Raw genomic sequence first — 11,919 nt, 5'->3', positions numbered from 1 at the left:
GGGGATAGAAATTCTGGGGATGGGACCTATTTGCTGCGGAGGAGGGTATGACAGCCATAAATAAAGATACCACTGACGGGGAACTATGACTTGAACCAAATCGCAGGCGGGCCACTGGAGATTAGCCAGGTTTCACTTTGCTAGTTGTTTATGATTTCCAAGTCACTATATGGCGCTCTACATACTGGAGAGCTATCGTCACAGATTGCTTTCCGGGTCCATATCAGTCAACTTGGCTTGAATCCCAGCTCGATCACCAAGTTCGCGCAGCCGATCTTGCATTCCCAGGGACCACTCACCCTCGTCATGCTCAATCTCCCTAAACATCAGCGCGATCTGTCGAAGATGAGGGGGAACTCCTGCGTCATCCTCCAGCCATGTCCTGACCAAATCGAGAATAGCGTAGTCATCCCACTCCCACTGAGGACAATCGTGATCGTGTCCATCGATGTTTTGATACCTCAGTTCGTCCGTAAGTACGAGTAGTTCGAGGTTTCTCGGGATAAGGCCCCGTAGTCGGGTTGCCGTGTTCTTTGGAAACCACACAAGGAGGGCTAGCGGAGCCTGGAGCCTCTTGATCCTGTCAAACTCGACAATGCCGCTCATGGACCCCTTAAGTTTGACACCAGGGTCAAAAGGTCCACCGATAGCATCAGCCTTCAGCGTCAGGTTGGTCAGAGTGGAGCGAATCGGAGACAACGCGTGAGTGAGTTGATCAAGCTCGACAGTCCACGTCATGAGTTCGGTAGACCAGTTTAAATGGTAGAACCAGGACCACTCCAGAGCCGTCAGATTCGGCGTGCCGCAGAGCAGTTCTCCGAGACCTTTCTGTCGGATGTGCGTCAAATGAAGTGCTCGGAGGTTAGACGCAACGGGAGGGTCTGAGATAGGCCACTGGAATTCTACAACATCATCGACGGAGAGAGATAACGTTCAATTGCCGGTAGATAAAGGAATAGCGATACGTCTGCCGTGTTCTTGACCCTTTTGAGTTCCCGACTGTATCGCAGCAAGTCCGCGTGAAATGTTACATCTCGCAACCGCTCAAATCTGTGCAGGCAATGACTGTCGGCGTCGCTGATTGCTGAGCGAAGAACCATACCAATGAGAGCCGTCTCCCGAGTGAATTCCTTGTCAGATATAGGACCCTGAGATTTGGCAGCAGGGTGAGCAAGAGCTCAACAAGAGCACCCATTGAACCCTCTCGGATCCCTTGTATCCACCTCTCGCCATAGGGGGGGTTCGCTTTCTGAACGAATGAAATTGCGCCATCAAGTTCGATTTCAGGGATTTGAAATCTCGGCGTCTCAAAGCTACATGGATTGTGGCTGGAAATGTAGCCGGCGAGGTGCATGGTTGTAATGCAATCAGCCAGCTCTTGTCTGGCTAGCAGAGTCCGTAGTAGTTGAACAATTGGAGGATAATGATATTGAATAACTGGAGCATGGACATGCTTCCAGATCCACTCAATCTTGGAGTAAAGTAACGGCTCTGCGATGGCGCGGAACCCTTTACTGACGAGACATAGGGTGCGGTATTCACTGGGTGCGAGCTGATCAAGCACCAGGTCCCAGATCTCTGGTGGGCACTGTTTAGACTAGAGTTCTGTTAAGCGTTAGTAGAGCACACCTCACGGCCTCTAGCGGACACATACGGATGCCATCCTTGTCCGTGGTAGTTGTGCAGCATCAACAGAGGTGGAAGAGTAATGAGCTAAAGCAATCCTGTGGGAGTGACCCTGAAGGATGGTTATATAGCCCGATTGCTCCAGTTACTCAAGGCATCGGCACCTGGGCACTTCTGTGCGCGCCCCATGTGAGACACGTACGGAGAGAGAATCTAAAGATGGATGGATTGATTTGAGTCATTCACGAGTGGGGGAATACCCCAGCCAATAGCGGTCCCAATGCTAAGCGCCGCAGCCTGTCTATCGCTCGACTGGCTCCTTGCCCCTCTCCCTAGCTTAGATTTCCTACTCTCAGTTCGGAGATTACTTTCCCCCTGTAAAGGCAGGCTAGAACCCCTAGATTCTATTTACACTTAGCCTTTGGGTAGCATTTGAATCGGGGGGTTATCCTATAGGTACACGTGGGATAGAACGAGAAACCCGCCAGTTGCCAGTTTAAATATCGACCTAATTTATATACCGACGTATGAGGATATCAAGGCTACCTCGATTGGCGAACAATATTAAATGGCAGAATAACGCACAGACAGACAAGAAAGTCGAATAGAAGCTTTTCACCCGCAGAAAACCCATTCAAAGAAGCAGCAATTCGTCCGGGGTCTTCGCCGCCATCTCACGGAGGATATGCGAAACCCTCCTACCCCTTTGGGGCTGCATGCGAGGCGCAGAATAATCCTCGTCGCGGAGGACTTGATGGCCACCTCCGTCGCCTGGTTCGAGCATCGGTTGCGCAGTGGCTCCCTTGCCTTCGTCTAGAGCCGCAGGGTTGTCGAAGGTGCTAAGGAGTCGTGTCTTAGCTAACCTCGAAGTTGCTAGGGGTGGTCGGAGTGTGCAGTAGATACTCACGCGTCGACCTTCTCGGAAGCAGATGATAGTTTGCGGTCGGACATGATGAATATATGTGTTCTCAGGAGGAAATATAGAACTGGCGAGTACCTGCGTTGGTGCGGATGGGTCGTTGATAAAGTGGTGGGTGGCGTGTACCCAAGAAGTAGTGATGTCAAGAGCGTTCCATGGTCCATCATACCGATTGGTTTAACATGTGAATAGCATTGTCCATGTCTCGTAGACAGAACCATGGCTCTGCTTGTGCTAGTCCCAACCACCAAGGGTATAATCGTCAAGCCTTGCGACTCTATCTGTGCCAACATGAGTCTGCTTGGGGGTGCCTGCGTGACGTTTCGGATGAATATCCTACAATTCTGAAATAATACTGCATGAATACCTTTTTACTATCCATGGCATTGGTTGTACTCTGCGCCATATACCGCCATTTCCCGCTAGGATAGATACGCCAATAAAACAAGAATACACGCTTCTCAATCTATTATGTATCGTCGGAAGAGTGTATATATAGGTCGCATGGGGCGAGTAGCATTGTTGGGCGACAGATACCGCAAGACCTCGGCACCTACCCACTCCTTGCGACGAGACCGGATGAGCTTTTAACTATACTCAAGGAACAACGAAGCGCTTTGAAGATCTGGCAGTGTTCAATATCCGGAATGGTGGCTTGGTGTCGTATCAGGATACGGGTATTGCTTCGGGCTGTCGCCGCCAGATTCGGAGGGTAGTGTATCCATCCATATATCCATGCTATTCGCGGTTGCGGAGCTTCTGTGGACATCAAACAAACCATGCTCGCTTTGTTCACATAACAATACTCAGATAAAAAAAAACATACAACAGCTGGGATTCGCATGTGGTCACCCACCATACTACTAACCAGCCGGCGTGAGGCTTAAGTACGGCTGAGCGGACGGGAAGCCCTGTTCTCCTCACCCTGTGGTCGTATGTACTTATTGCTTTGAAATTCTCGTTTATGTAGAGCAGGTAATGTTGCTAGCACAGAGAGGAGATGCGAGGATTTAGAAAGGTATGGTAGATAGACTGGACAGCATCCTCAAGACAGCTAGAGGTGGTACACTTGCACATTAGCGCTGGGCATATGCCTGATATGACATCTGCGTGGCGATCGCGTCATAAAAACATCCGAGTCAGTTCAATCAACAAATGTAGTCAATCGGCGTTGAGTTAACTCCTGCCACGGCGATAACGAGGCGGTGGTGCTAGTCCACCTAATATGGCGCAACCATAATTGGAGACTTGGAGTAAGCTTGATGGTATCATTTACCCTAACATTGTGTGTAGAAGCAATGCTAAGCCTTCTTGGTATGGTAAGAAGCTCTTGACTACATGGCCGTTATTTGGAAAGGCATGTTAGCGAATGACACGCGAGATGATACCATAGGAATCAATATGAAGTGGCGCTGCTAAGCTCTCTTGGTATGATAAGCACTGATCCGTGGAGCCCGATGAGAGCCTATAAGTAGTGCCCGGGTATTTTTTCTCAAAAGGATGAGTCGAGTTTACAGCTGCCAGAACCTGAGCTACAATGGGCTTCTTGTCTCGTCTTGAAGTCGCCTTGCGATGGTTTCCGGCTGAGATGCCGCAGGTTGAGAGGCGGCTTGTTCGGAAATTGGATATGCTTGTTTTGCCATACGCCTGTTTGAGCTTTTTCGTCAAATACCTTGATGTGTCGGCTCTGAGTGAGTGCGTGGCTGCCTATACGAAATTTATATGCTGATCTGTGGTGTCTAGCCAACGCATATGTCTCGGGCATGAAGGAGGATCTCGATCTATCAGGGAATCGGCTGAATTATATCAATGCTGCCTGTGAGCATCAGGATTCTCAAACCTTTCTATGTTGAAACTGACCTTGGCATAGTCGAGGTTGGATATGTGGTTTTCCAGATTCCAAGTAACCTCGTGCTCATCAAATACCCGTGAGAGAAACAAACTCCCACAGGAGATCTGGTTCGCTAACAGAACATTGAGAGCTCAATATTACCTCCCCTTTGCCGAAATCTTCTGGGGCCTATTTACCCTCGGCACAGCCTTCGTTCAGACCTATGAACAACTGGTAGTCATGCGATTCTTCGTCGGCCTGAGCGCAACATCCTGCTACGTCGGTCTAGTCCACGTCGTCAACAGCTGGTACAGAAAGCAAGAACTCGGTCGCCGCAACGCCCTCTTCTGGATCGCAAACCCTCTCGGACAGATGATAGCCGGCTACCTCCAAGCAGCAGCCTACACCCACCTCAACAACAACCACGGTCTACAAGGCTGGAGATGGTTATTTATAATCTGCACGATCATCACCATCCCAGTAGCATTCCTGTATGTCACCCTTCACCATATCAAGTCGGAGCGTACTGATTCACGTTTGCAATAGCGGCTTCTTCATCTTCCCCGACATGCCGGAGCGCACAAAGTCCCGCTTCTTAACCGAAGAAGATAAAGCCCTGGCCCTCAAACGCCTCGAAGAAGAAGGCTTCCAACGCTCCACAGGCCTCAGCAAAACCCTCTTCAAGCGCGTCCTCACCTCCTGGCGCGCCTACGCCTTCGTCATCCTGCTTATAATCTTCTGCCAGATGACCTATTGCGAAGGAACGCCCTTCATCCTGTGGCTCGACTCCCAGCCGGAGAAATACTCCGTGTCTCTAGTGAACAACATGGGCACGATCACCAACGCCGCTGCCACAGCAGGGGCATTGATTATGTGCTTCTACTCTGACCTGAGAGGGTCACGGATTGAGCCGATTATTCTGTCTGGCTTGTTCTGTGTCTTTGCAAATCTTGTTTTGTCGATTTGGAGTATTCCCGACGGACTGAAATTCTTCGCGTATATCTCTGTTGGCTGGTCGTATGGCACTATTCCAGTGCTTATTGCGTGGACGGCGGAAGGGTTAGCTGGTGATCTGGAGGTTAGGGCTATTGCATTGGCATCGTATAATACCTTTGCGGAGATTGCAGGGTTGGTTGTGCCGCTTGTTGCGTGGCCGGTGAGCAAGGCACCGGGGTTTAGGGGTGGTTTTGTTTGGGTATGTTCTTTTTTCTTAACTTTGCTGCATTTTTACTGGGCGATCCAAATACTGATGAACGGTGCTGCGCAGTCTACCGTGCTTAGTGCCCTTTACCTGCTGAATGTGGGTTTGATTGTGTGGAAGCAGAGGAGAGAAGATAGGCATGCTTCTGTTGGAGCGGTTGAGGACACGGATTCCGACGGGGTTGTTGTGCAGCAGGAGACACCCAAGGTATAGGCAGACGGGACGTAGTCGGAGAGGCGACGGAGCATGACGTCGAGGATGATGCTCCTGTTGCTCTAGGATGTAGAAGAAGAAAAAGTAGATATTGGGTACGCTCAATACTGATCGAACTCTTGGTGATGGTATTCTTTTTGGTCATTGAGAGCCATATCTCGCGCGTGCTATTTCAAACGCCAACATCCTGTATATAGCACCTTGTACTTCTTGCCAGAATCTTACCTTTTGATGGGTCAACCGCAGTGCTGGCTAACACACGGCTCGCGCTACAAGGCAAGGCTAATTGAATGTTACAACACAATGATATATTCTATCCATTCACTTCTCCTACATCGAGCACCTTGAGCAGGCAACTGCGAGAGCTCTTGAGCGTCTCCCTGATTGGTCACTCAGGCTAGTGTGTCAACTTTACGGGGAGACTAGGTGCTAGGTAGAAACTAACGCAACCTCAACCTCCTCACCTCATGTCATTATCACCCCCGTCTTCAAATAATACAAATCATGCTCCTATGTCTGTTTTTTTCCTTAGTGTATACGGTATACCACCCCGCATACGCACTCAGCGGCAGCATGGAAGATTTAACGCCCCCACCCATCTCCGCCTACGTCGATGACCCCTGTTCCGCTGACCTGTGGTGGGTGCAGTCTATCGCTATAAACCTGGGCAAACACTCTATGTAAGTGCTTCTGATATCATTTATTTCAAGAAGTCATAAGACTGATACCCGTAGAACTGCCGCATACGCATCCTCCGACACAAACGTCACCATAATTGCTACTCTAGACACTGCCGACCCAGCCAACAACCTCACCTTATACGCGAAGCTTATGCAGAAGTACCGCAATGAATACAACGATCGATACAAATGGTATCACAATCGTAACAAAATGTCGAATAGCTGGATCAGCACGGTATTGTCATCTCTCCATTCGGATTTGGCCCGCACAGTCGAGTCCCTCTGGGAATCCTTCTCTACCACCTGGCCGCTCTTCGAAGAGACCATTGAGTCTTCAACCTCAGTCTATCTGTCCCCGGCTAGGATTCTTGTTGCGCAAGTCAAGAAACGGTCGTTGATTGAATCTATCCGGGAATCCGGAGTCCGAGCGGGTCTCCTCCCATCGGACGATGATATCGCCCTGAGAAATCCCTGGGAGATATTCACCGAGGCTTTAAAGAGCGTGAAGGGAGCAGCGCTACGGGACGCTGGATCTGAGATAAACGCGGCACTAGTTGTCTATCCGCATTACTTCCATAACGGCTACGGCGAAGTAGGCTATGACGGGCTGATCCGCCAGGCTGCTTTCAAGGCAGGAGTCTCAAGGACGCCGTGCGGGTATCGAGGTAGCTTGGATTTCTCTCCGCAGAGCCAGCGGCGCATTTTCAGCGAGCATGCGAGCTTTCTTCTGCTTAACGACATGTCGTTTGAGAAGTGGAGACGGGGAGATACTGATAGGAGGAATCTACTTCTATTGGAGCAGCATGAGTCCTATCTGGATGTCATGGCTTCGAGTCGGTGGTGTGGTCATAGGCGGATGGCTGACGGGCTGGGATGTGATGCTATATTCTGGGGGCTGCTGGGGAGGCTTTCGAATAAGGAGCGCGTGCAGGTCGAGTTGGAGCGGGGGGCTTCGCTTGATACGTTGGTGGATAGGGTTATGCGCGCGAAAGAGATACTTATTGCGCAGAATGGACAGGGCGAGGGTCAGGCTGATCGTCAGCATAAGGTTGAATCTGATGGATGGCCGGTAGATCTCAAAGACTGGTGGGTGAGCGGAGGGAACGAGCAAGAGATTGTATTACTGCGCTGGGTGGATGTGGAAGCTGTAAATGATGAGTATGTAGAGGCCTTGCGCGACCGGATCAATGACAGTGTATCAACGATACAAGGTTGGTTATATTCCTTCATTCAATTATCAGGTATTTTTGAAGATATCAACTGATTTCTTAGGCGGAAAGGAAGAGTGGTGCTGGCCCATATCGAAAACTGGCCAGGGCCAGTCAATCCATGAGGTTGCTATACTTGGCGCCTACTGCGATGCCTCACTGCTTACCCGAGCTATCAAACTGTCTCTGGGTGAGGATACTAAGATCTTTGGTTCTCTCTCCGATACGGACCATGGGAGGTATATGGCTGAAATTGGAGCTCGTGCCGCTCTGTGGAAGTACAAACAGGGGACCATGGAACTTATTGAGGCATGCGAGAGGAAGATACAGAAGACGGGGGAGTGTGCGGAGAAGGCTGAAGACGAAGACGATGAAGATGACTATGATATCGATTGGTTTACTACCCATCGCGAGTTGTAATGTTTAGAGATATATCCAGAGAGCCTACTGAGTTTCGATATTGTCATCAGACAATTCAGGATAAAAGTATCTATCATAAGAGTGGATCCTTACCTAGATCATCCAAGCTTCCTACGGAATTGGTGCTTCTATTCGGGGGACAGGCTTTCCTACTACATTCGACTTGCTACAAACGGCTGGCCGTCAGCACCGCAATCCTTCAAAGTTGACGTGGTCAGGGTCTCGGAGCCTCGGACATCAACTACTCGCAGATAATCACGTCTCTCAATCGCTTCGGTTGGCCAGTGGTATGGTGGGTGATCACAAGCAAATTCCAGCTGTTGTACATTGGAATGCTCATTCAGTGAAGCAAAATTGTTACTGATAATATCTATGTCCTTTGTGAAGGAGGAGCAAGGATGTTGCCGTGATACGGCGACGACAGATCAATAATTACAGCCTGATACGATAGCAAGCCGGTGGCCTGGAACTTCCAGATGACCTTTTTACCAAGGTAACGAACTATCTCAGGGGCGCATTGTCCGTTACTGTACTTATGCAGCGCTGTGCAGCACAGAAGGTTCGGCAGCAGTGTACAAAGGGCACAAAATGTACAAAATCCTGACAGATTGCGATAAGCGATGTCTACGCCAGACCACGCTGTCTGGACCGCTTGTTCTAGTGGGCCACGAGCTCTGAAACGTTACTGTTCTATAATCGTCTTCTTGCAGAGAACCCTGCCATCAATATTGGCCCCCAATGTCCAAGGGGAGGACGGGTCGTCGCGGCATCACCCCAGATTGGTAACCTTCTCGCAAGCTCTGCGGCCAACAGCTCCAATGTGAGTCACTAGCAGCACGCTGATCCAGGACACGCTAGAGAGGCGCGGTTGACACAGCCGCCGATCCACAGGTTTTGCGAGTGATCGCGGGGGTGATCGACAGCCATACATACTCGCCAAGCAGACTTTGCGAGCCGCCGAGAGAACGCTGGAGATGGGCGATTACTCTAATTCAAGCTATATAAGAACTCTGCTCACCCCTTCTAGGAGTCTTCACAGAGTACACTTCCTTCTCTTTACGACTACCCCAGTCTACAGACAATACAAGCCTACCATCATGCATTTCACCAAGACCCTCTCCTTCCTCGCCCTCGCCTCACTCGGCGCAAACGCCTACGTGATCGACGCCTTCCGCGGAAACGATTGCTCTGGCGAGTCCAAGCACGTAAACGTCTGGGACAATACCTGCCGAAGCACAAACATCTTCCCAACCAAGTCTGTCCGTGTCAAGAAGTACGGCGCCGGCGGGCAAAAGGCGACTTTCTTCCTGCTAGGCGGGTGCGGTGCTCCTTCCTCCGCTTCGAAGTCTTTCTGGGCTGGTGGTGGTGATTCGGGATTTCAGATTGGGACTTGTATCGACTTCGGCGTGTTCCAGATGAATGCTTATGGGTCTGTTGCTGGTTAAATGGAAATCTGGTAAGTCCATGACTATGCATTCAGATTGGGGGATAGGGCTTATACTCTTCATAGTCTTCCTGTTAGAGACGGCATGGAAGCATAAGGAGGATATCTCGACTGGGTGTGAGTTTTAATCATCGCTATTGAAACCTCATCATCAGTGGGGTTTTATGTCGTTTGCTGCTCGGTATCATGGAATTCAGAAATGCAACCTATCGCAAGATCTCGAAGTTCACTCTGTGATAGAAAAGCCAGCTATTAGCATAACAAGAAACTTTATTCATTCGTTGATCCAAACTCTCTATTCATGCTCTATAGCCTACTACTCTTTACAAGCCCTGGCGTAGCTCCATCCTTACCCTCACTCCGCGCAGCAATCCTCCAGAACTCCCTCTCCACATCATGCTCCGACAGCCACTCTGTATCCGGCCGATTCCTCAACCTATTAATAACCTTCTTATTCTCATCTCCCGCTGTCCCCACAGCTTCAGCTTTACTACCATCAAGCTGACCATGCACAATCTTCAACAACCGATCCGTATGCGGCTGTCGCGTCGCAGCGTAGAGATGCAGCGCTGCCTCAATCTCCTTGCTCTCTGCCTTCGCCTTGTCTCCAAATACGTGCTCAAGCGCGAGACCAAGCGCGAAAGCATCATCAAGCGCCAGCGACCCCCCAGCCGCAAATGCGCCTCCATGTGCATGCGCTGCGTCTCCGACGAGAGTCACTCGGGAACCAAATACCCAGGTTTTGAGCGCGTCGCCGGCGAAGTTGGGGAAGAGGTTTGTGTAAGGTGTTATCTCAGTCAGGGCTCTGACCAGTGGATTCCAGTTCTGGATAGTTGGTCAGTGAGAGGCCGTGCGGTAGAGGGGGGTGGAGTAAGTTGTTGAAGAGACAGACCTTGTATCGCTCTCTCAGATAATTAACATCCCCTTTCTGGTCCCAGGAGATGCTTCTCTCGATCTCCTCTGCGGTGCGTGGGTCGCTGTAGGCGCCGACGGTGGTGTATCGGCCTTTGCCGAGGCGGGAGGCGAAGAAGTTGTCTTCTGGTCCCCACTGGTTTGTGTCAGTATGTATATCAAGTACTACATTGGAGGGGTTGGTACCCAGTGCAAAGAGTCAGCTGGTAGATTATGGATCTTGTCCTCGACTAACTTTGCATCGAAGGTCGACCTCATATAGACCTTACCGCTAAATCGCAGCGTGTAGTCAGGGATGAAGGATTGCCTAACTTTCTATATCAAGGGTCAGTGTTAAAGTGTGACAGATGTGGAAGAAACAGGAACCGACCGACTTCAGCCCATCGGCACCAATCAATATATCCCCGCGCGCAGTAGTCCCGTCTTCAAATCGCAGCGTGACGCCCTTATCGTCAGTCTCTGCGCAGACGAGCTTTTTGCCTAGATGAATCGACTCCCGTGGTACGTGCTCGAGAAGAGCAGAGTGCAAGTGGCCGCGGTGGAATCGCGTCGTGTGGTGTCGCGGATCTGGTACGTCTCTGTGTGTGTCTACTGAGACTACTTGATTTGTTTTCCAGTGTCTTTCAACGGTAACGTTGTTAGTTTTAGCTCTGCAGCCATGGATTGCGATGTCGGTTACTGGCATACCGAAATATTTGCGGAATACCGCTTGGTCCTCTAAAACCAACGTCGTCGTCTAGGGCATTGTGTACACCTAGCTTTTCTAGCGTGCGCATGCCCTAACCGTGTCAATTCAACTCAACTGCAGCAAATCGGTGGTGACCTTACATTCGGACTGAGGGCAATGCTGGCTCCAATCTCGAGAAGCTCAGGCGCTTTTTCATATAGCTGAATATCTAGGTTGGGTAGACCGGCGATGCGCGTTAGGGAGATGGCCGTCGCAAGACCCGCAATACCCGCCCCCGCAATGAGAACCCTCAGCGACTCGGTGTTGGAAGACATTATGTATGACAGCGTCGTGAAATCAAGATTGACAAGTCCAGAGTACCTTGCTCGCTCACCAGAGAATACCCATCTTATCACTATCAACCTGCCACCTGTCTTGAAAATTGGAGTAAGCTGCTCTCTCGGCCGCAAAGACTGATAGCACGTCAGCAATGCATAGTTGACGCAACCACGTGATGGCGAATATAGGCGTGCTTTGCACTTCCCCTTGCGTGTACCTGGCCAATGTTTACTCTCAGCACCATGGCTGATACTTCTGCTCCACCTAAGCTTTCCAAGACGGCGCCTGTCCGGCTTAGCTAACTCAGCTATGGCCCGCAAGATGACAGCGGAGGGTTCCATGGCGCAATTGTCTAGCCACATGGATCGGCCATATTTATGTCACTGGTACCCGGGTGCTGAGAGGGGTTTGTCCGTGAAGAACATTTGCGGCGCGGAATTCCTTCGGACATCTCTAGAA

General features: G+C 50.4%; 4 protein-coding genes across 4 annotated transcripts; 2 read left to right on the top strand and 2 right to left on the bottom strand.

Moving 5' to 3' along the window:
- Positions 1 to 198: 198 nt before the first annotated feature.
- On the bottom strand, positions 199 to 1,663 carry BJY04DRAFT_213707 (uncharacterized protein; the record flags this gene model as incomplete). Its single annotated transcript, XM_073714998.1, has 3 exons — positions 199 to 894; positions 1,103 to 1,597; positions 1,655 to 1,663. The coding sequence occupies 3 exons, from the start codon at positions 1,661 to 1,663 to the stop codon at positions 199 to 201; spliced, it is 1,200 nt and encodes a 399-aa protein (XP_073575987.1).
- Positions 1,664 to 4,074: 2,411 nt separating this feature from the next.
- On the top strand, positions 4,075 to 5,790 carry BJY04DRAFT_229311 (major facilitator superfamily domain-containing protein; the record flags this gene model as incomplete). Its single annotated transcript, XM_073719040.1, has 6 exons — positions 4,075 to 4,236; positions 4,289 to 4,363; positions 4,416 to 4,473; positions 4,526 to 4,867; positions 4,923 to 5,571; positions 5,644 to 5,790. Exons 1-6 carry the CDS (start codon positions 4,083 to 4,085, stop codon positions 5,788 to 5,790), a joined length of 1,425 nt encoding a protein of 474 aa, XP_073575986.1. The 5' UTR covers positions 4,075 to 4,082.
- A 3,405-nt stretch (positions 5,791 to 9,195) lies between these two features.
- Positions 9,196 to 9,543, top strand: BJY04DRAFT_213703 (uncharacterized protein; the record flags this gene model as incomplete). Its single annotated transcript, XM_073714997.1, has 1 exon — positions 9,196 to 9,543. The coding sequence occupies one exon, from the start codon at positions 9,196 to 9,198 to the stop codon at positions 9,541 to 9,543; it is 348 nt and encodes a 115-aa protein (XP_073575985.1).
- A 305-nt stretch (positions 9,544 to 9,848) lies between these two features.
- Positions 9,849 to 11,456, bottom strand: BJY04DRAFT_213702 (uncharacterized protein; the record flags this gene model as incomplete). Its single annotated transcript, XM_073714996.1, has 6 exons — positions 9,849 to 10,367; positions 10,435 to 10,590; positions 10,641 to 10,769; positions 10,825 to 11,074; positions 11,142 to 11,233; positions 11,283 to 11,456. 6 exons carry the CDS (start codon positions 11,454 to 11,456, stop codon positions 9,849 to 9,851), a joined length of 1,320 nt encoding a protein of 439 aa, XP_073575984.1.
- Between the last annotated feature and the right edge of the window lie 463 nt (positions 11,457 to 11,919).

The sequence above is a fragment of the Aspergillus karnatakaensis genome, assembly GCF_047715665.1.
Source record: "Aspergillus karnatakaensis strain CBS 102800 unplaced genomic scaffold BJY04scaffold_4, whole genome shotgun sequence".
NCBI lineage: Eukaryota > Fungi > Ascomycota > Eurotiomycetes > Eurotiales > Aspergillaceae > Aspergillus > Aspergillus karnatakaensis.
This window is presented reverse-complemented; position numbering and strand designations above follow the sequence as displayed.